Source organism: Paramormyrops kingsleyae, chromosome 12, assembly GCF_048594095.1.
Source record: "Paramormyrops kingsleyae isolate MSU_618 chromosome 12, PKINGS_0.4, whole genome shotgun sequence".
Classification (NCBI taxonomy): domain Eukaryota; kingdom Metazoa; phylum Chordata; class Actinopteri; order Osteoglossiformes; family Mormyridae; genus Paramormyrops; species Paramormyrops kingsleyae.
The window spans coordinates 6848014-6869198 of NC_132808.1; the positions used below are offsets into that span (position 1 = coordinate 6848014).

The 21185-nt window shown below is 40.3% G+C and overlaps 1 protein-coding gene across 8 annotated transcripts in view; it reads right to left on the minus strand.

Annotated features, from left to right (window-relative positions):
* LOC111837739 (sorbin and SH3 domain-containing protein 1-like) overlaps positions 1-21185 on the minus strand; it is a 36784-nt gene that overhangs the window by 8481 nt on the left and 7118 nt on the right. For 4 of the 8 annotated variants that reach the window (XM_023800054.2, XM_023800051.2, XM_023800053.2 and 1 more), the window contains 17 exons: positions 19209-19333; positions 17399-17543; positions 14728-14864; positions 13646-13712; positions 13074-13236; positions 12163-12277; positions 11393-11476; positions 9595-9651; positions 8814-8863; positions 7803-7993; positions 7405-7466; positions 7124-7173; positions 6883-6997; positions 6655-6783; positions 4960-5163; positions 4029-4784; positions 3713-3889 (listed from right to left, as the gene is read on the minus strand). In XM_023800054.2, coding sequence (XP_023655822.2) covers positions 3713-3889; positions 4029-4784; positions 4960-5163; positions 6655-6783; positions 6883-6997; positions 7124-7173; positions 7405-7466; positions 7803-7993; positions 8814-8863; positions 9595-9651; positions 11393-11476; positions 12163-12277; positions 13074-13236; positions 13646-13712; positions 14728-14864; positions 17399-17543; positions 19209-19333 — 2627 coding nt within the window. The remainder of the gene's footprint in view (positions 1-3712; positions 3890-4028; positions 4785-4959; positions 5164-6654; positions 6784-6882; positions 6998-7123; positions 7174-7404; positions 7467-7802; positions 7994-8813; positions 8864-9594; positions 9652-11392; positions 11477-12162; positions 12278-13073; positions 13237-13645; positions 13713-14727; positions 14865-17398; positions 17544-19208; positions 19334-21185) is intronic. The other 4 variants (XM_023800055.2, XM_023800052.2, XM_023800056.2 and 1 more) reach the window with 4 other exon arrangements.

Here is a 21185-nt window from a genome sequence, read left to right on the forward strand (position 1 = left end):
TAAGCTTGGTGTTAATGATTTTACCCAACTGTCAGCTAATGTAAGTATTCTAAGCATGTTTAAGGTAGGCTAGGCAAAGCTAAGATATTTGTTAGGTTAGGTGTACTGTATTAAAATGCATTATTGCTTACGGTATTTTCATTTATCAGAATGTAACCACATCATAACTGAGGGAGCATCTGTATGTTATGTCTTTATAGTAAACATCATCCAAATATATTATGCTATCTTAATATGCAAAGTAGTAATTGCTATAATCTGCACAGAGATAATTGCTGTTTTGCAGAAAACTGTAGTACAGTCATACCTTGGCTCACGAACTTAATTCGTTTGAAGACTCAGTTCGCGACCTGAATCAATTTTTCCCATTTAAAATAATGTAAATGAAAATAATTCATTCAAACCTAAGAAACACTGATTTTTTTCAATTCTGTTAATGTTTTTCTGTGACCAAGAATATAGACTTAAATTAAAATAACCTTAAAGAGCAAAAAAGGGAAAGATTGAACATACTTTTTATGGAAGGCGGACCAATACACAACTGAGCATACGCTTGTTGGCGGGCTGGTCACTCAAAAAATGCCAAAACACAGAAAAAAACCACATAACATCCCCCCCAAAAAATGAAACTAACATTAAAAGACTGAGTGACAATACAGTAATTTCGAAAACGAGATTTAAAAAAAAATTATACTGTACATTATTTTCATATGCCTAAAATTTGTATGTACATTTCGTGATGCCAAGCGTTGTATGGCGATGAACTTCTCTGTTTGTACTGTAAACAAACTATATGCAGTTGTCACTACGTGTGAATGGAGCATATAACACTTAAATAAGAGTTAAATAATTTACGTTATTAATGAAGTACTGTAATTTTATGTGTAGATATGTGACTGTTAAAAACCATCACAAACATGTTTATCAATCACTGAAAGGTACCACTATAATAGAACGTTCTCTCTATTTTTTTCTTTTTTCAGATATTCAACCTCTGAAGAGATAAAGACATACATCTACAAGTTTTTTATTCATTCCACAACACTTCTTTGTGTTTCGTGCGGTTCTTTGGGACCCTTTTGGGGGATGTTTGTGTTCACAGCCTGAAACACGGTTCACGAACCGGTACAAAAAATTTCTGAACATCTGGTTCGTAACCCGATGTGTTCATGAACAGGACTGTTCGTGGGTCGAGGTACCACTGTACTTCATTATTATTACATTACATAAATAAATTAATTACAGACTGCAGTAATAATAAACAGTCACTGGTTTGTTTTCCCCCTGGACACTGCATGTACTCTGCTGTGAATCAACTATTTAGGGACACTTCACATGAAAGAATGAAAGAAAACTTCTTTGCTAACTTTGATTTGTGCATAGTCATGTGAAAAAATATTTAGTTCTTTACTAAGAAATATCAACATATCAATATTAAATCTTCTTTCAAATTATATCTGTAGATAAAGGTGATGTAATTGCATCGCCTATGCAAAAACAAAAATAAAGTCCCGTATTTAACATAAGAAATTAACTAAGATACCAATGAAAAAGTTAGAACACGCTGTGCCCTAATAGGTAGTATTTCACCCTTTGGCTAAAATAACCTGAATGACACATTTTCTATAACCATCTATCAATCTCTGACATCGACTGGCAGAAAGTTTTCCCCACTCTCCAATGCAGAACTCCTTAAGCTGTGGGATGTTTGAAGGGTGTCTTGCATGCACTTCTGCTTCAAATCATCCCACATCATCTCAATAGGATTCAGATCCGGGCTTTGACTTGACCATTCTAGAACTCTTGACCATTCTATTTCTTTCTTGTAAGCCATCCCTTGGTAGATTTACTGGAATGTTTTTTTTGGCAGTAAGGGTTTCCTCCTTCCACAGCTCCCATGTAAACCACACTTGTGCAGTCTTTTTCTGATGGTTGATGCATGTACCTTGACATCAGCTGTGGCAAGAGCTTCCTGGATGTCCTATGATGATATTTTAGGATTTTTGGAGACTTCTTTCAGCATCTTGCAGTCTGTTCTTGGGCTGAACTTGCTAGGACAGCCTGACCTGCTCATATTGGCAGTTGTTTTAAATCATTGGTGAGCAGTCTTATCCACAACTGTGCATGCAGGTTTTTGCTGCAACCTTAATTAGAGAATCGATTGGCTGAAGAGTCCTCACACCTGGGCCTGAACAGGTGACCTACAGGTTATCCCAAAAACCTGCACACACATCAGCCCTTTGCGGATAACATTGGCCAACCTTGTTTTGAATGTTCTCCACTTGCAAATTATTCTCCGGACAATGGAGCAGCTAATTTCAAACTTAGATATTTTTATATCCTTCCCAGACTCATATGCATCTATAATATTCTCTCTCAGCATACAAGCACCACCAAGAAGCTCTTTAACAATGTTTTAACCATTTTCACCTAATGTGGTGCACCTGATTCTGAATGTGAGGGTGTCCTAACTTCTTGCTCAGTGGAAATTGGCATCATGGTTAATTTCTTATGTTAAATAAGTGAATTTATTTCTTGTTTTAGCATAGGTGATACAATTGATCATCGTGAAACTTGAAAGAAGACTTAGTATTGATATTTCCTAATGAACAAAATATTTAAATTTTTTTCACATGATTATACAAGTTTTGAAATGGCAAAGAAAGCATCTCATCTCCACACTTAAGTATACTGAACAAGTACATGAAAACAGACAGGGACCAACGTCCCAGTGAGACAAAGTGAAACCTGTCAAGGCAGCATGGCATGTCGCATTTGGAATGAGGGCGACGATCTACTAAAGGTTCCAGGAGACACGGAATTTAATAACGAAACAATAATACAAAAGCAAAGGACCACAAACGGTCATAGATGGACGAGGAAAGACTGAGTTAAATAACTAAGACTTGACCAGGATACTGAACTAACAAAAAGTCTAAAGAATAGGTAAGGGAACAAACTATAAACTGAAACCAACAAATGTAGCACGCCACAAACGCAAGAACTTATTCTCACACATACTAACACATTCTAACACAATGACCAACTACGGAGATGAACTAAGGCAGGAACATAAATACAGAAACCAAACTGGGTAACGAAGCAGCAGGAGTGAGACATGAAACAATTAACCAATTAGAGAGGGTGCAGGATAATAAGCAATCAGGTAGAAAAATCACGAGGTAAAGGGAAACAGGTGAGTCTAATAAACTTAATCATGGAACCAAGAGACTAACAAAAAAACTAAGAAACAGAATCAAATACTAAGAATATAACAGACAGGTAAAACATAACCACAAACACAGGCACCTAGCAAAACAGAACACAAACCAAAAAACTAGGAACACGAAAACTAAAATAGAAAATAAACACTGGGGAACAAAATCCAACAATTACAGGTAAACTGTGAAAACTGCCCTCAAACACAACAACCAATAGGTTTACAGCCACACGCTCAGCCCACAGAGCTATGTGGCCATCTAGGGAACAGGGAAAACACACTATGTAAGACTAGGAACCAAGACAGAGGTGGGAATGATGGAATGGTCAGCAATGCCTGCTGGCCAAAGGGGGAACAGTCACAGAGGACAGGGTCAGACGGTACAGACCCTGACAAAAACCCATCTCTCCAGAAGGGGTTCTAATCACTGTTTAATATGCAGCCCAAACTGTGCCGACTGAGAGGTGCGTGTGGATTCTAGCTTTAATTTACCTTTGTTTTTGGGGATCTACACTCTGGGCGGGGGGGGTATTTGTTTGGAATGGGGCAGAGATGTGAGGTGCCCGGTAGTGGAGGAGTAGAACAGGGAGAGGAGGGTGACATTTTGGCCTCAGTGGGATGTAGGAAGGCAGGAAGGTCCACTGGGCTACTCAAGGAGGCGTTCACCTGCTGAAGACAATGGAGAATGAACCACTCATTCATGTGCACTAGGAATTGAGAGAGAAGAATTAGCCAAACTGACATTTATATAGCTGCATTATCCATTTTGTCCACACAGCCATGATCACATGACAAACACAGGTTCTACCTCTTGTTTTGAACCTTTGCTGTCAACGAGTTTGGTGTTTCCAGTGTTCTCACATGGATCCTCCTCGATATATAATTTGGGGAGCTCCTCTGTTATATCTGATGCCTGCGTGTGGAACTTGTTTTTTTCTGTAAATTCCTTCCTTGACTGGGCCTCTTGGATGAATGACACGAGCTCTTCGCAAACATCTTCCTCTATGGCTTTATAGAAAGGCAGCACCTCAGTTAATGCACTGGCCACCAGATCACTTGAAATGCTCGGGCTGAACATAGTAGATGGTTCTGTAGAAATCATCTCGGTTCCTTCTGGGAAGGCGCTGGGCAGGTTTTCCACAGATTTGCGCAAGGACACATCTCCACTGCTATATTTGTAGTCGCAGTCGAACATGGGAGAGGCTGGGGAAGATGCGTAGGAGGACATGGCCTGGATCGGAGAAGACTGAAGCTCAGGAGAGCAGCGGAAGGCCTTTGCTGACTTGATGGGGATGAAGTGGCCTTCCCTAAGAGCAGGAAGATCGTTTGATGGTGTTAGGCTTTCAAGGGAATCAAGGGTTGCATTTGGCAGAAAGTTTGTGGGGAAAGGGGGAGGGGTGGGTGCCGGTGTGCTGGAAGGGGAAAGGCCAGGGGTGAGCGACATCCAGTTGCTGCTGTTAGTGATAGTTGGGCTAGATGACTGCAAGGACCTGTGCCTCGAGGTAGGGGATGGGGTGTTCAGGCGAGGACGGGTACCGGACTTTTCCAGGAACTCTCTCCTTTCCTGAGGACGGAAGATAAGAAGGGAAACTTTAGAATGGAAAAGGCTGCGATGATTGGTAGGTAGATAGAGACACACAGACGGATAGACAGAACTCTATTTTCAAAAAAGGCTGGTTGCAACAGTGCATATAAATGAATTGACTGTTAAGAAAGAGAGCCATGGAGGAAGTGCCCACCTTGGAGGACCGCAGAGTGGATGTCCCTTCACTGGGGCAGCTCTGGATTAAGGAGGGCTCTGCATACTGTCCCGGCCTTTTGGTGGGGGGCTTCTTGATGACATTGACATAAGACACAGGAAAGATGCCCTTCCTGTCTGTCTCTGCAATCTTTCCTTCAAACCAGTTCTGATCCACACACCTCAGCAGGATAACCCTCTCCCCCTGATATAAATGTCAAAAATGCTCTCATCAGTGACTGAACAAATCAATAATCACCCAGAATCCATTTTCTATACCTGCCTGTCCTATGCAGGGTTACAGGAGTCCGGAGTCTACCGCAGAAGCTATAGGTGAAAGACAGGGAATAACCCAGGATGGGGTGCCAACCCATCGCAGCGCACACCCATACACACACACAGACACGTTGGATAAACATATCTTTATGAGGATCGCTCATTCATTTCTATGGGAAAATGCTAATGCTAACTCTGACAACCTTAACCCCTTCCCAGCCATAACCATATCCATAAGTAACCAAGCAATATACAAGTTTTTGGATTTTTAGTTTTTTCATTGCAGTCACAGATTTTTATTAAATTGAGTTTTCCCTTATGGGGACCAGGAAAAAATGGGTATTCATCACGTTGTGGGGACATTGTGTCCCCATAAGATAAGGTATACCTGCTCACACACACACACAGTCACACCTATTGGCAGTTTGGTAACTCCAGTTCACCTTGGCCCTTGGCATGTGGGAAACCAGAGGAAATCCCACAATAACATCCAGAACATCCAGGATCCACACATGTAGGTCTGGAGAGATGTGAGAGGAGTGCTAACACCCAGCTGCAAAAACCTTTTATCCTGTACAGAGTCATAGTGGCCTGGAGCCCATTTAAGGAACCATACAGCACAAAGCAGGCAACACACTTAACAGGATGCCAGTCCATCACAGAGCACGTGATCATACACCTTGGATGATTCAGAGACACCAGTCCATCACAGAGCACGTGATCATACACCCTGGACGATTCAGAGACACCAGTCCATCACAGAGCACGTGATCATACACCCTGGACGATTCAGAGACACCAGTCCATCACAGAGCACGTGATCATACACCCTGGACGATTCAGAGACACCAGTCCATCACAGAGCACGTCATCATACACCCTGGACGATTCAGAGACACCAGTCCATCACAGAGCACGTGATCATACACCCTGGACGATTCAGAGACACCAGTCCATCACAGAGCACGTGATCATACACCCTGGACGATTCAGAGATACCAGTCCATCACAGAGCACGTGATCATACACCCTGGACGATTCAGAGACACCAGTCCATCACAGAGCACGTCATCATACACCCTGGACGATTCAGAGACACCAGTCCATCACAGAGCACGTGATCATACACCCTGGACGATTCAGAGACACCAGTCTAATTGCAGCTTTTTGGAGTGGAAATGTAACTCACAACCCTGATAGTGGCAGGTCATAGCATTAACCACAAACCATCATACCAACTTTTACATGGATTGGAGCTTCTTGATCTGTCCCTAAGGTGTCTGCCTTTTTCGCCCGTTGGTGTGTAAAAATGTGTAGCGTAAAATGCACAGGGGCCATGTGTTTGCTCAGTCGGGGTCTAATGGCTCTGTGATCTTCAGTCAGTGGCCTTTCCGGTGTGTAACTCTTGAAGACATCTTGCCTTTCTCAATGGCAGCTCCACATTGGTCTCAGCAGTGAAGTTATAGCGAGCCACCGCCTCCCCCAGGTCTGGTACTTCAGCTAGACTGGGGGCCCTAGCAGACTGATTTTTCTCTCTCACCAGGACTATCTGGGGGGGAAAAAAGAGAATGGCTTGTGGGGGGAGGACGGGGGGGGGGGGCAAAGGAAGAGAGACTCGTCTGGAGTGACAGCCACACACAGCATGTACCTCCACATAGGATACAGGGAAGATTCCCAGCTGTCCATGGTGCTCTCCCTCGTACCAGTTGCTGTCAATTTTTCTGCTGATGTACAGAACGTCCCCCTTCTTAAACGCCAGCTCCCTGGAAAACAAGCAAGGTTATGGTTAGCTAAGTCCGGTGAAACAAAATGGCAGAGCAACAAGCACACCTAATATTCTGGTGTATTTATTCTGAGACATCCAGTTAATGATATTGCACTTCACTCACTTAGCTGTTTGTGCTTTGAAGTCATACAGTGCTCTGGCAGGCTTTCTCTGCTGAAGAAGAAGAAGGAGCATTAAGAAATTTAACACCTATCTCAATGACATTAAGTGATAAAAAAAAACTAGCTATTAACTGCTAATGTAACCCAGGAAAACTCGCCATAAGATGAGCCTGTAAATGTATTATTGATTATTATTATTATTATTACTCCACAATTCCGTACTGAATAAGTGATTGGAAGATGGATGGATGGATGGATGGATATTATTATTATAAATGTTTACATCTTTTTCAGCCGTTCGCCCCCTGCTCTGTCCCACTGTAGGTGTCCTGAAGGTGTCCTTCTCTATAAGGAACAGAAAAGTCCACAGTGAGTTTGAGTTCTCATAAGAAGAGTCCATCCACATGCTGTTCAGTGAGCAGTACATTGGTATGGTACATTGGCTTTTTGTCATGAGCCATGTTCGTTATTATGTACCCAAATGCATGGAAGCTTTACTAAGTGACAATATGATGTACTTTGGAACATGAAAGGGAATTAAAAAAACTTAATATATGAAATAATGTCTCTGGTTATAGTGTTTTTTGTTTATATTTATATATATTTATTTTGTTTGTTATACGCTGCACATTTGAATGTCTTTCTTCTCTATAGTAAATGAGATATCTAGGAGTTTCCTACCCTTCATTCTGGACAGCGAGGGGGTCAAGGGCTCAGCTGATGGCTTCCTCAGCACGCTGCCGTTTTCAAGAGGATCCGTGGGCCTCCAAGAACTCTGCTCATCCAGCAACCGCTGCGGACCGATGATAGGCTCTGAATTTCGCCGTTGCCAGAAGTGACCAGCTGAGCTTGCAGTGTAGGCTTGGAGAGAACTTCATGATGAAATGGAGATGTCATTAACAGAAGTGGAAAGACCTTTACATCAAAGACATCAGCAATCAAGATATAGTTAATATGGTTACATCTATAGAACAACTTTTCAGCAATGGAAGATGTTAGATTAGGTCCGGGATCACTGCCAAAACGGAGGACCATGGTGATATATGGTATCACAAAAGAAAAATGTGTTGACCAGTAAAACCAACAAATTTTAAATGGCTAACAATGTGGAAGAGATACATTTTTATAAGAATATCACAGTAAATTGACGGAGCATATAAACTATCACACAATGTTTCTCATATCACATTCCAGACAGATTATATAGATTTGAGGCCTAACATAACAGATAATTGCCTGATTCACAAGCTGGATACAGGAAAGGCTGAGGAACAAGGCACAGCATTGCTGAAGCGTGACGGGAAATCAAAAATCGAGTACCAACACGTGCTTTTATAATTACAATAAGTCTTCTGACAGTGTGGACAATTTGGAATCAAGACTGCTGGAAGAACATCAACAACCTTCAACATAATGGCAAGTGGAGAATGAAGATCTGAAGATGCTAATGAAAAGATGGATCTCTGACTAAATGTGAAGAAAACGAATGACCCCAGCCTGGGCAGCTACATCTTCAGCAAGAATCCAGCAGTCAAGAAAAACCATCACAGTTTAGAGCTTTTAGTTGTTTGTGTGATGATGGATATAAAAAATGTTCTGAAGTACTGACGCATATCTAAGAACAAAAGTCAGAATTATACAGATTATTCTGCTTTCTGTGACTCGGTATGGATGTGTGGTTGGTGGGTTTACCTGGATGGCCTGTCTGGAATCCTGTTTACTGGGGATTGATAGCGGGAATTCTGAAGGAAACAGGAAATGTGAAAATACTCAGGGCTGTCTATGAGGAAAAATTTGTAACTCACAGTTTTTTTCTGACATTCTACAAGCACCAAATTCTTCCACTATGCACATGGCCAACAATTACAGGCAGAACCTTGGCATTGTCCTTAAAAAATAACCATTTCTGGCATTATCCTGGGAAGAGTGGCTAACGGTATGTTTCAAAGCAGGCTAATCAGAAAGTGTGTAAATGGCCTGTTAAATGTGGTCAATCAGCATTTCTTGCAACATATTTGTTGCCTGTTCCTTTTAGTTTCGCTAAACTGGCTACTCTACTGCCATGATGACATAAAATGTTATTATCAGAAATGTTTATCCAATCTTATATCACTTAGTCAAGATCATCCTGGCATTCTCAATCTGACTTAGAATACGGCAAATGAAAATCTGAGTGAGTCTTCCCTCCCCAAATCAAAGCATTTTTTTCTAGTAAAAAAAGAACGTGATGTTTTGTTTTTCAAGGCCTTTGGGTTATACTCTCCAGAAAATACATTTAATTCTTTTAAAACTCATCACTCACATCATAAATAGTAACCTACTACTGGTAAACTTGAGAGTTTTATTACTGATAATTCATTGGCCTCCTGGAAATCCAGAATTCTGCAGAATTCTCTGATTTCTTCTGGCTTTACTGTGGTACCTGCAAAGGCAATGACTGACAGTTGTGGGGGCCTGGGGTGCCGTCAGTTACCTCTGAGAGGCCCTGGGGAGGATTTTCTGAGCTGTAATCCAAATGTTTTTTAGGAGGCTTTGTTCAGACACAGCAAAACAAAAGGAGACGTTGTTGCAGTGGAGGGGAAAGTCAGTGGCATCATGGGTAGGGACATGTGGAGAGAGTTAAATGGTTAGCGATATGGAGGGCAGACCCAAACACAGGCACATGCTCACCCGGAAACAAAGCACCAAAATGCTGAAAAAGAAATTAGTGGTTAGATTATGAATGGAACTTCCTTAAACTTAGTTTATGTAAATATCCAGTAATACAGCATTTTTCATTGCGGAAAATTATGCCCTTTTCAAAATGTTAATGTCCCACTAATGTATTATTAATGTGAATTATGTTTATAAGATCTCAGTACAGACGCTCCTCTACTTACGAACGAGATACGTTCAAAACGGCCGTTCGTGATTTGAATTGTTTGTAAGTCCTTATTTAACATAATTTTAACATTTCAACATCATTGACCTCAAGATGGCGGCGCGCACGGATACAGTGGTACCTCAGAACTCGAATTTAATCCATTCAAAACTCCGGATTGAATCCTAAAAAGTTCGAGTTCTGATCGAATTTTCCCCATAAGGAATAATGGAAAATCAATTAATTGGTTCCCGTCCCCAAAAAATTACACCTAAATATGTTTTTTTTTTAGCATTAAAACACAAAATGAACTGGATAAAACAAGAAGAGCATATACTGTACTAAACACATCTAAGCACATTTATCAAAACAGTCAAAAGTAAAGTAAGAAAATAAATGTATCCAAACAATGTGTAAAGTAAAAAAAAAAAAAAACCAATGTGTCCTGCCCCGATCGTCCGGTTCTTCCGTGTGCCACGCCCCCTCGTTAACCCCATGTGGAATCCCCGTGTGATCAGCTGTTTCTGGTTGTTGTCATTAGCCCTCTGTATTTCATCCGCGTTTCAGTTTGTTTCCCCAGTCCGGTCAATGTATTGTCCGTCTGCGTTTTGCCTGCCTTACCTGTAATTAAACCCCGTATTCCCCGATACCCTGACGTCTGCGCCTTTGTCTCCGTTCCGTTCCCGCTCGGCACAACAATATTATTATAATTAAATGTATTAATGGTTTATTATAAATATTAAAATAATTAATAACAAATCTTTATTTTTAAATGTATTTTATTATATAATAATAATTACTGTTACTGTCTATCATTGTCTAAATGTATTTTACTGTCTAAATATATGTATTCAGTTAGTGTAAACATGCACGATGCTATCACAGCGAATGCGAAAGACTGAAGTGTTACCCTATGTTTCTGCTGAGAGACGTGCCGAGTTTCCCCGCGCTTACAAGTTATCTTAGGTTGGCGTTTACGGTTTGACTTCTGAGATTCAGATCGAGCTCTAGGTAAATTTTTCTGAATCTGGTTGGTTCGACTTTTAAGAAATTCAAGTTCTAATTATATATACTGTTGGATACATAATTTTATTCATTTTTTTGTTTAATGCATCTGCCAAGCAGGCTTTTCCTCTTTAGAGCAGAACCCCGAACTTAAAAAGAATGAACAAACCAAACGGTCCATCATAATACCACTCAAAACAACAGCATGCATTGGAGCTCAGGGCTTTCTTTCTCTCTCTGGTTGTTCATGTTCTCTGGCAAACTGAGCCAAGATTATTAGCAGATTATTAGCACTGAAAGTTAGCTGAGCCAATGAATACGCTTGTGGGCGGGGCTACATAGTCCTGCCCCATGTATACCTCACCACATTCTCCAGGCTGCAGCTGGGTGCACTTGCTTTACTTACCGGGCGTCCAAATTCCAGTTCTGAAAAGAATTTAACCCAGGGTTCGTCTTCCAGATCTGTGTCATCTGTACGTGTGTCGTGTGCCTAGAGAGGTGAAATGGGGGAGCAGAGGGGGAGAAAGATGGGTACCACTTTACTTAAGGGGCACAAATTATGTAGTAGTACATTCTTACTTAATGTAACTAACACGTAAGTATACATGTTAGTTACATACTGATCCCATGTTCATTCATCATTAATCATAATGGTTCATGTATTTCATGCAGTTCCTATATCTAATCATGATTTGTACTTGAGTAGTAACTGAGGTACTTAGTTACATGTGCTCCTTCAAGTAAAGTTTTACCAAAAGACCATGCAGAAGGCAGTCAAACTTTTTGGACTTCAGAATGGACGTCAGAAGATGCAGAGCGGAGATCTGTGTATCAGGGTGGTTTGACAGGAGTGTGAGATGCTTGTAAAATGTAAAATGTAAAATCAAAGTTTTTTGGTGTTGGACACTGGCTGTCTTTTAAATCAGGGGAGAAAAGAGCAGTCACTGGAAACCCATGCAAACTCCTGCAAACATGCAGTGCAGTTCAGATTCTCCCCCCCTCCCAACCCTGGGGGTGTGAACTAACAGTGCCGTCCACCGAGCCAGAAGCTCTGAAGTTCGTTTCAGGAAATGCAATTAAGGATATTGATTTTAATATCTTTTGTAAAGGATCTGGCTAGAGAACTGACTGACGAGTTTTAATTGCAGAATGTCAGTCTCTGAGAAGCACACTCACAGGTTCCTCCTGCTCTAAAGGTGAGGACTTCTCTGGTTCTCTCTGGTTCACACTACTAGGTTCAGCAGTATATTTCCAAGTGTCCACCTTCTTGTCCGGAGGTCTCCATTTCTTACTAATTTCAAAAGAAGGACATAGAAAAATAAGATTAAGTTCAAAGTCAAAAGTAAGTCCATTAATATTCTGCCATATTCTGATTATCCCAAAAGTATACAGAATTAAAAAGTATTAACTAGATGTCGTTGCCCAGATACCCAGAAAATGCATATAACAAACATCAAAAGAGCTTTTTTGTAGAATGATGTGCTGTAAAAAAGGTCAATCCTTGCCCAATATCCAGCTAGTACCTGGCCTGTGCCTAGCCAATGCCCGTCCAATACCTGGTCTGTGCCTAGCCAATGCCCTTCCAATACCTGGCCTGTGCCTAGCCAATGCCCATCCAATACCTGGCCTGTGCCTAGCCAATGCCCGTCCAATACCTGGCCTGTGCCTAGCCAATGCCCGTCCAATACCTGTCCTGTGCCTAGCCAATGCCCGTCGAATACCTGGCCTGTGCCTAGCCAATGCCCGTCCAATACCTGGCCTGTGCCTAGCCAATGCCTGTCCAATACCTGGCCTGTGCCTAGCCAATGCCCGTCCAATACCTGGCCTGTGCCTAGCCAATGCCCGTCCAATACCTGGCCTGTGCCTAGCCAATGCCCGTCCAATACCCGGCCTGTGCCTAGCCAATGCCCGTCCAATACCCGGCCTGTGCCTAGCCAATGCCCGTCCAATACCTGGCCTGTGCCTAGTCAATGCCCGTCCAATACCCAGCCGGTGCCTAGCCAATGCCCGTCCATTACCCGGCCAGTGCCTGGATAATGCCCGTCCAGTATCCAGTTAGGACCTGGCTAATGCCCGCCATGCCTTACGGTTCAGATGTGGCTCGAGCGCCGCCCCCTTCCTTCTTCTGAGGTGTCACAGATGGCGAACGCACGCCCGAGGCAGCCGTGGTGTCTGACTTGTTTTTAGACTGTGACCAGCAAGCTTTGCTTTCAGGTGTGAGACGGGACTCAGCCAGGCTGGGTGGGACATCTGGAATGAAGCAAAACCAATGTGTGTGTCACATTCCCATCTTGTGAAGAGTCCAGTCTCAGGACCAATTCCCTGACAAAACGGCAGTTTTTATAAGAATATATCATTTAGCAATTTGCCAGAATTATGATATACAAAACAAATAAAGAACCTTCTTGTCACCACTTATCCTTATTCATCCTTCTAATTTTCTCTCCTACAGAACAGAATTTAATACCTTTATTATGATTGTACACAACAGGCAGAATGCAACCCCCTACGTGATACTTTCAAAAAGGACTGAAATATATAAACACATACATACACCAGAATATGAATATCCATATGAAACGTTAAGTATGTAAATTGCTAAATACAGTATGTGTGGTACGTCTGTCATAGGTACTTGTGTGGACTGCGCCTGACTCACCTTGACTTTCAGGCTTGTGACTGTCCTGGAACATGGTTTTATACCAGTGCTTCGGTTTGTCTGCAGTCTTAAATTTGAACAAACATGCACAGAACTTTCATTCATACATACAGAACAGCATGGCCATGTCAGATTAACACTGCAGCAAAACGCCAACCAGGACCTTTACATACAGCCACCTAAAGACCATAAACATCTCGTCCTAAAATAACTGTTTTTTTTTTTACTTTCTGAGATGTTGGCCTTGGTTAGGCTTGACAAAAATTAAGAAGAATGAGAATTGAGGAGGAGTGTTGGCAGGTCAATAAGAGATCTCAGCAGCTTACTTGTAATGTAAATAAAAGCTCACTATATGAATAAGAAGTTCATTGCTCAGATGAATCCACAGTAGTTTTGACCTCGGACTAATCTGTGACTATTTACATAGTTACTCATGGAACACTCACCATTCACATTACAACTATGGTACAGGTCAAACGTTTTTTTGTCATCATAGGGTATTATTTGCCCCTTCACACTTATTATCATGCAGTCTGACTGCATAAAAGACACACAAAAGTTAAAAGAGCAAACCATTCTCTGTCCATGTTGCCTGGTTAGTTTTGTTTTGAATATTCCATAAGCATGGGTTTGATGTCAGATGTTTTAAACAATATGCAATGAAAAACTTATTAGTTGTTCATCAGATATTACATTTGGAAAATGCTATTTAAATGTAAAAAATAAAATATTGATTCATTTTGTGTAGAATATAATCTGACAAAAATTGAATCATAGGTTATATTGTACTAGTAAACTGTACTGGTCACAATATTCAGGCTTACTTTTCTGTATAGTCATACTTTGCCCTTTAGATTTCACTTGTGTAGCCATACAATGTGAAACCATATTCATCCTGCAACTGGATGAACATCTAACATCTCACCAGAAGGACCAACTAAATCTGTGCTGACGGATGTGAGAAAACAAGCCTCTAGGCACATCTGTCATGTTCAATTTTTTATGACTATCATACATGATGAAAAATCTAGATAGCAAGCACTGTAATTGAAAGGTGCCAGAAATGGACATAGAAAGCATACAGTAGCAGTTAATGGAGGTGGTTGCGATGGTCTCTCCATTCTGGCCGTGGTGGGAACTTCATCTTCATCCATGGTACCCGTACTGGTGGCTCTCCCTTTTCCATTGTCTGGAGAGTTGGACTTCTGGGTTTCTACAGCTTTGATGGAAATGGAGTGTAAGGAGAGTGTCATGTAGGCTTGTGTGGTTTAACTATTATCTGTAATCAGCAATAACAGACAAGTAACCAGGGGCCAGTGACTGATCGGCAATCATCGCCTTTGTTGGGGAAGTAGGTGTAGACTACATACTGTACAAAGCAAAATTAAAAAAGGATTGATGATGTGGCTTTCAGTTCAGCCTACATTTCCAATGCAAAAGAACATGTTTGCCATAGTGCAGCATTTCACAAACATCGCACATTGCAGTAATAGTGTGTTCATCATCACCAACTTCTACTTGCACTTGAATATCAGCCATTCAAGTGCAACTTCTTGTAGGAATTATGAGCTTGTCAACTTACTGTATATGGATGGTCAAATAAGACAAGTGTTTACCACTGTTAATTCCATTTAAAAATAAGGAAATTGCCAACAGCTTTGATAGCCTAGCTACAAATTCTACCACAAGTAGCTGGCTATGACAATTGGTGCAACATCTGTTATGCCAGTTTTACGTAAAATTCCTTGTAGACTTCTAGCAGAATCTTTGTGCTAAATGTATTTATTTACTTATGTATAAATTAGGGCTATCAAAATTAACGTATTAACTGTTTCGATCAAAATATTTAACAAAATTAATTAACTCAATGCAACTAACAACATCGTCACACAGTGCATTATGGGGCAACCATATAAACCATAAAAGTGATTACAAGAGACACTTTTTTGTTGTCATTTATGACCCACTCCATTGTTCTATCTGAATCATATGTTCTTTGTGATTATTCTACATTAATTTGGTGATTAATTGGTAAATTATATGAATTACAACAATTACAACTGATTAATTTGGTAAATATGCATTATAACAAGCTTTAGTCTAAAGAAGAAAACCAAATTATTAACCACGATTAATCACAATTAATTCACTGCAAAATGTGAGATGAATTAGTTTTTTTTTTTTTTTTATAAATTGACAGCCCTAATATACACTGAATGTAGAACTATGACTATTGACCTAAACTGACTACATAAACAGTTGATGATGTAGGTACCAGGTGTTTGTGTGTGTGTTTTAAAGGTGGAGGGGTGTTGGATGATTTGATATTTTTGATATCCTGATTTTTAACAATTAGAATATTGTATATGTTATAGACATTGTCCAGGTTTAGTCATGTGACTGCCAGCTTCTTCAATCAGGCCAGATTAAGACTAGGCCTCTAGCCCTGTTAGACAAACAAATACCCCCCCTTGGCCCTAGAAGCTCTTCAGTTGATCTGGGTAATCCATGGTCTCCCAGAAACGACTGTGGTGGTCATCCTGAGACTGAAGGAAAGCTTACACACTCATACTGTTTTTCAGCTAAAGCCCTCTGTCAGGGAGATTTACAGTTACTCTTATTCGGGTATGGAGTGGAATTAGAGATGCAGACCTGTTTTAGAAAGCAGAACATTTCTTGGACCTCAGCACTTCCACACATAAGTGCAGTGACAGGGTTGCCGTTTTTAACCCATTAATACTCATCAATCCCCTGAACTATGCTGACATATACCATTCTTAAAGTTTTAGACTGTAAAAATCTAGGGCTTAAGTATACAGTGGAATTTACCTAATCACGCCACATCAAATTTAGATGAGGCAAAACATTTAATAATTTCTAGAAATCAAAGAAGTGCACGAAGGTGAGGTTATTTAAAAGAACATCAGGTAAAAGCAATTTTTAATATTTTTAAAACAAAATTCTTTCACAGAATCATAATTAAATATATATTAATGTCAGAAAATAACAATAGGACACAATTGTACAGATGTACGTACATATGGAATGATTTTTTTACAGGCAGGATCGTGATCCACGATCTTATCACAATTCTTTTTCATGTTGGTTTCATGTTTCAAGTTACTGAACAGCACAGCCAAACTAATTCCTCTGTTTAAAAAATGTAGCCATAAGGTAACAAATCCAAGAAGACATACTCAGAATACTCTTTTGGGTGTTTTGGTGGTTAAAAAGGTTTGTTTTGTTGCCATCGAGCATGAGAACCTTATCCTTGCAAATTTTGCAGATAACTATTTGCGCATTTGTTCCGTATTACTGATGTCTAATTCTTTTTACGGACCATGCCACTGCTTCACCAAATAGGAAATGTGTTGCATATTGCACATTGACATGATGGGACAAGGGCATGACAAGGAGAGAAGAAGAAATCCAAGGCACTACTTACTGTTTGCTATGTATTACGGGTTTATTGGTGTGTCGAAATGGATTTGGCTAACAAAACAGCTTCAGATGCGTGTCTGAGCCATAGAACTGCAACTGACTGAATGTGCACCGTAGCATGACCTCAACAATCTCTCCGTAAAGGCAAATCGTAGAGGTGTTTTAATCGTTCACAATCTAATATTGTTAAATCACACACACTGTTTAGACACACTGTTTATTTATGTTAGTATAACCTTTGGCAGAAAAAAAATCCCATTGATGGTTAAGCAAACCAGTTCGTGATGGTTCTCCAGCAATATTCTGACTCACCTGTTGGTCTGGTTTTCTGAAGGGCAGTCATCTGCTGGCTGAAAACAGGTGGAGAGGGGATGCGACCAACAGGGGAGAAGGACCTCTGCAAATGATCTGGTCGTGTGTTAGCATCACCTTTGGTTCCATTCACAGTCATTTGGCCCTGGAAGAATGAATTATAACCGTCAGACCTCCATTTATTAGATGCACAATCGCCACCCAAGACACAAAGTGTTGGGAGACACTGTTAACATCATTAATATACTAAAATAATGTGGTATTGATGGTCTGAGATAACAGGGACATAACTAGTTTAAGAGTTTTATAAAACGGGGGAAACTACAAACAAGTATATTCTGTTAAGATGTTCTTTACAAAAACACAAAGGACACAATGGGATTAATAAACAGTGTCATTATTTAGGTTAGAAAATGAATGAATAAAGTGTACTTCACTGCTTGGTAAATGATTAAACAGAATTACATAATAGATTTAGCAAATCTTTCTGCTCTTGAGTCCCACGGTGCTTCATTAAATATAAAGGATTCAATAAAATAAAGATACTAAAAGCGATTTTTACAGCTATGCTTTAAAAAGGGGTAATTTACCTTCAATTAAATGTAATCACCTGTAGCCTAAATAATTCAGGAAAGACAACAGCGTATGACTAATACATCCTTTTTGACTAATGAGGGTGCAATACAGACAAACAAGCATATTTGTCATTTACTATACAACATTCCTGAAACCATTCACTAAAGCTAAAGAATATTAGATAGCAAAAGGATTGTTTTGAATAACTTTTAAGTATTTTTGTCATTTCTTTGATGATGTGTATTTTTTATTGTGGTATAACTACTCCTTGTGTTAAAAACTAGGTAGATGTTTTGGACAAAAACTCTTTCAATTCTTTCAATCACTGTTCAATAAGAATTCCAAGCCTCTTAACATCCTTAATTGTTCTATGGCTGGACTCAGCACAGCCCCCAGAGGAATACAGTGTGGTCTGGGAAAAATTCCCTTGAGCGTTATTAAAAAATAATCCAACCAATAACAAAAGCATTAATTAGACATACCTTCAGAAAATGTAATGCAAAGTAATGAGGTAGCTTAACACAGTGTTTCCTTAGCTCAGGGTAATGAGTTCTCTTTTCTAATTCCATCTTCTGTACATTTCCCAGATTTTAAATATTTGTAAAGTCTTGATGTATTTAGGTTTAGTAAAGTAGAGTAAGGTGTGGGGGAAAGGGCACACAAATCAGGGGATAGTAACTGGGGACCTGTAACTGAGCACAGTTCACCTGCAGGATGGCTGTCTGTACATCAGCAAGACCTGAAGCTGCAAGCGAAAACAGGAAGTGAAGGGTGAATTAGAGCAAGGATGCTGAGTGGGGCAGGAGCAGGGGCTGGGAGGGGCACTGCCCTGCCTTTCTGGGCTTGCCGTTTGGTCCCAGTATAAGGGACTGCACTCATCATAACGTCTACAAATAGGCAACCTGTACTACATGTTCTCTAATTTAAGCTTTGAAGTTTGCTGCTGAGAAGGCGGCGAACTTTTGGCCTTAGAGACCCAAAAATTAAGCCACAGAATCCAAACAAACAACAGATAAAACAGCACAAACATATGGTATAAGTGACTTTTGGTGAAACGACAGTCAAAATGAAAGCATCCTATATTGATAAAAATCAGTTGTGGATTTTGATTTCATTCAACTGCAAAATCATAAAAATCCAAGCTAATCAGTGGGTAACTTAAATATTATTCTTTAGACACTATTTAGTGTAATTTACGATAGCTACCAAATAAATTCAGAATGCATGGACCAACCAGGGCTGGAGACCTCCGGTCTGGAAGGCGGGGACTGACGCTTTGGGGGCCTCCAACAGGAAGTGAGCAGCTGTTTCTCTCCCCGTTCGGTCGCCCGTCACTAAAGCTGTGGGGCTTCCACACATCTGCACAGAATTTCGCAGAAATGAAAATCGGAATTGGAGTCATTTTACCATCTGGGCTGGATTCCAATTTAGGAAATGCCCATAAAGCACATCTATGTCTGATGAGTAAGATCCAGTACCTATACAACAACAACAACAACAATAATAATAATAATAATAATAATAATAATAATTAGTGCTGCCAAACTATGAATTTTTTTATCAGATTAATCACATGGTTACTGTGGACTAATTTCGATTAATCACGATTAAATATCATTCATTTTTAATCCATATTAATCGCATTTCATTTTGCATGAGCAAACAGACTCAAGAAAAAAGGGAATATATATGCACTCAACATGTTTATTGAACATCTTGAACACGAGTCAGATGCATTCCATCTGCCACAGAAGTGCAATACCATGGACCCATATCAAAAAGCAAGATTTTTTGTTTAGCCGGACAACTTATCGTATTTAAGGTACCTCAGTTTAAATGGGGTGAGTTTCCCAAAGCCTTCTTAACGCTACAGTACGTCGTTCGTTAGTTCTATCTTTTAACACACAACTTAAGAACGACGTAGCGTTAAGAACGCTTCGGGAAACTCACCCATGGTGTTTATCTTCGTTCACTTACAATTAGCCCGAACTACCGTAAAATTGACAAATAATCCGACTAAGCATGAAATCCAATTCTAGCCCGGTTAATTGCCATTGTTATCAATATCAGTTGATAACACATTACGTGCGGTGCTTTACGTATAAAACTCCGTAGCAACACGTCCACAAATAAGCTGGATGGTACAGTGTGTGCGACCGATTTAATGAGCCACAAATGAGAAGTAGTGCTTAAACAGTATAAAACTACAACTTTCCCTTCTATTGATAAAAGACGCAGCCACCTTGGATTCTAAACTGGGGATCCCCTGTGCTGCTCCGAGATATTTCTCGGATGTCCGAGAAACGGGAGCGCGCGTATCGTCACTTCCGGCTTCAAAACTCCGGAATCCGACTCGGAATACGAGTTCCCACTTCCCAGGGCAAATGGAACGCACCAAAACTGCCCGAAATGGGTTGCCAGAGACATTTCAGGGATTTTGAGTCATTCTGCGCTGCAGATGGGTTAATTGTGTTAAAAAAAAAATATCAGATTAATCATGATGATGGATTAATCCGCGTTAACCCGTAAATTTTGACAGCCCCTAATAATTATTATTATTTAAAAAACATTCAATGTCTTTAGCACTTTAGCATTTCCCATAACTTGCAAAGTGCTTCTCAGTCACAGTAGATTTATTTTTTATTTTTTTATTTTTTTATTTGAGACAATGCACATTAATGAACAAACACTACAATGAAATAATCAAGTAATGATGATTTACTGGAACACCTGAAAACAGACAGCGTGCTTTAAAAGTTAAAACAGAGAAGCACAACATATGATGCATTGCACTGCTAAGCCAGGTAAATCAAAGGGCAGCACCCTGTGTTCTCTGCCTACCTTCTGTGTGTGTCTCTGTCAATGAGCACACCATCTGCATTTAAACCAGTGTTTCTCAACCCAGTCCTCAGCGAACCCCAGCCAGTCCACGTTTTTGCTCCCTCCCAGCTCCCAGCCAATCAGGAACACCGAATAGCTGGTACAGGTGCGTGGACTGGCTGGGGTTCGCTGAGGACTGGGTTGAGAAACACTGATTTAAACCCTTTGAATTGTTCCTCAGGCTCAAATAATGAAAAAATACACACACACATACAGTATATGTGTGTGCATGTGTATATATATATATATATATATATATATATATATATACATATATTTCATCATATATATATATTCATTTTCTGAAAATGTTCACCCTGTCCAGGATCAT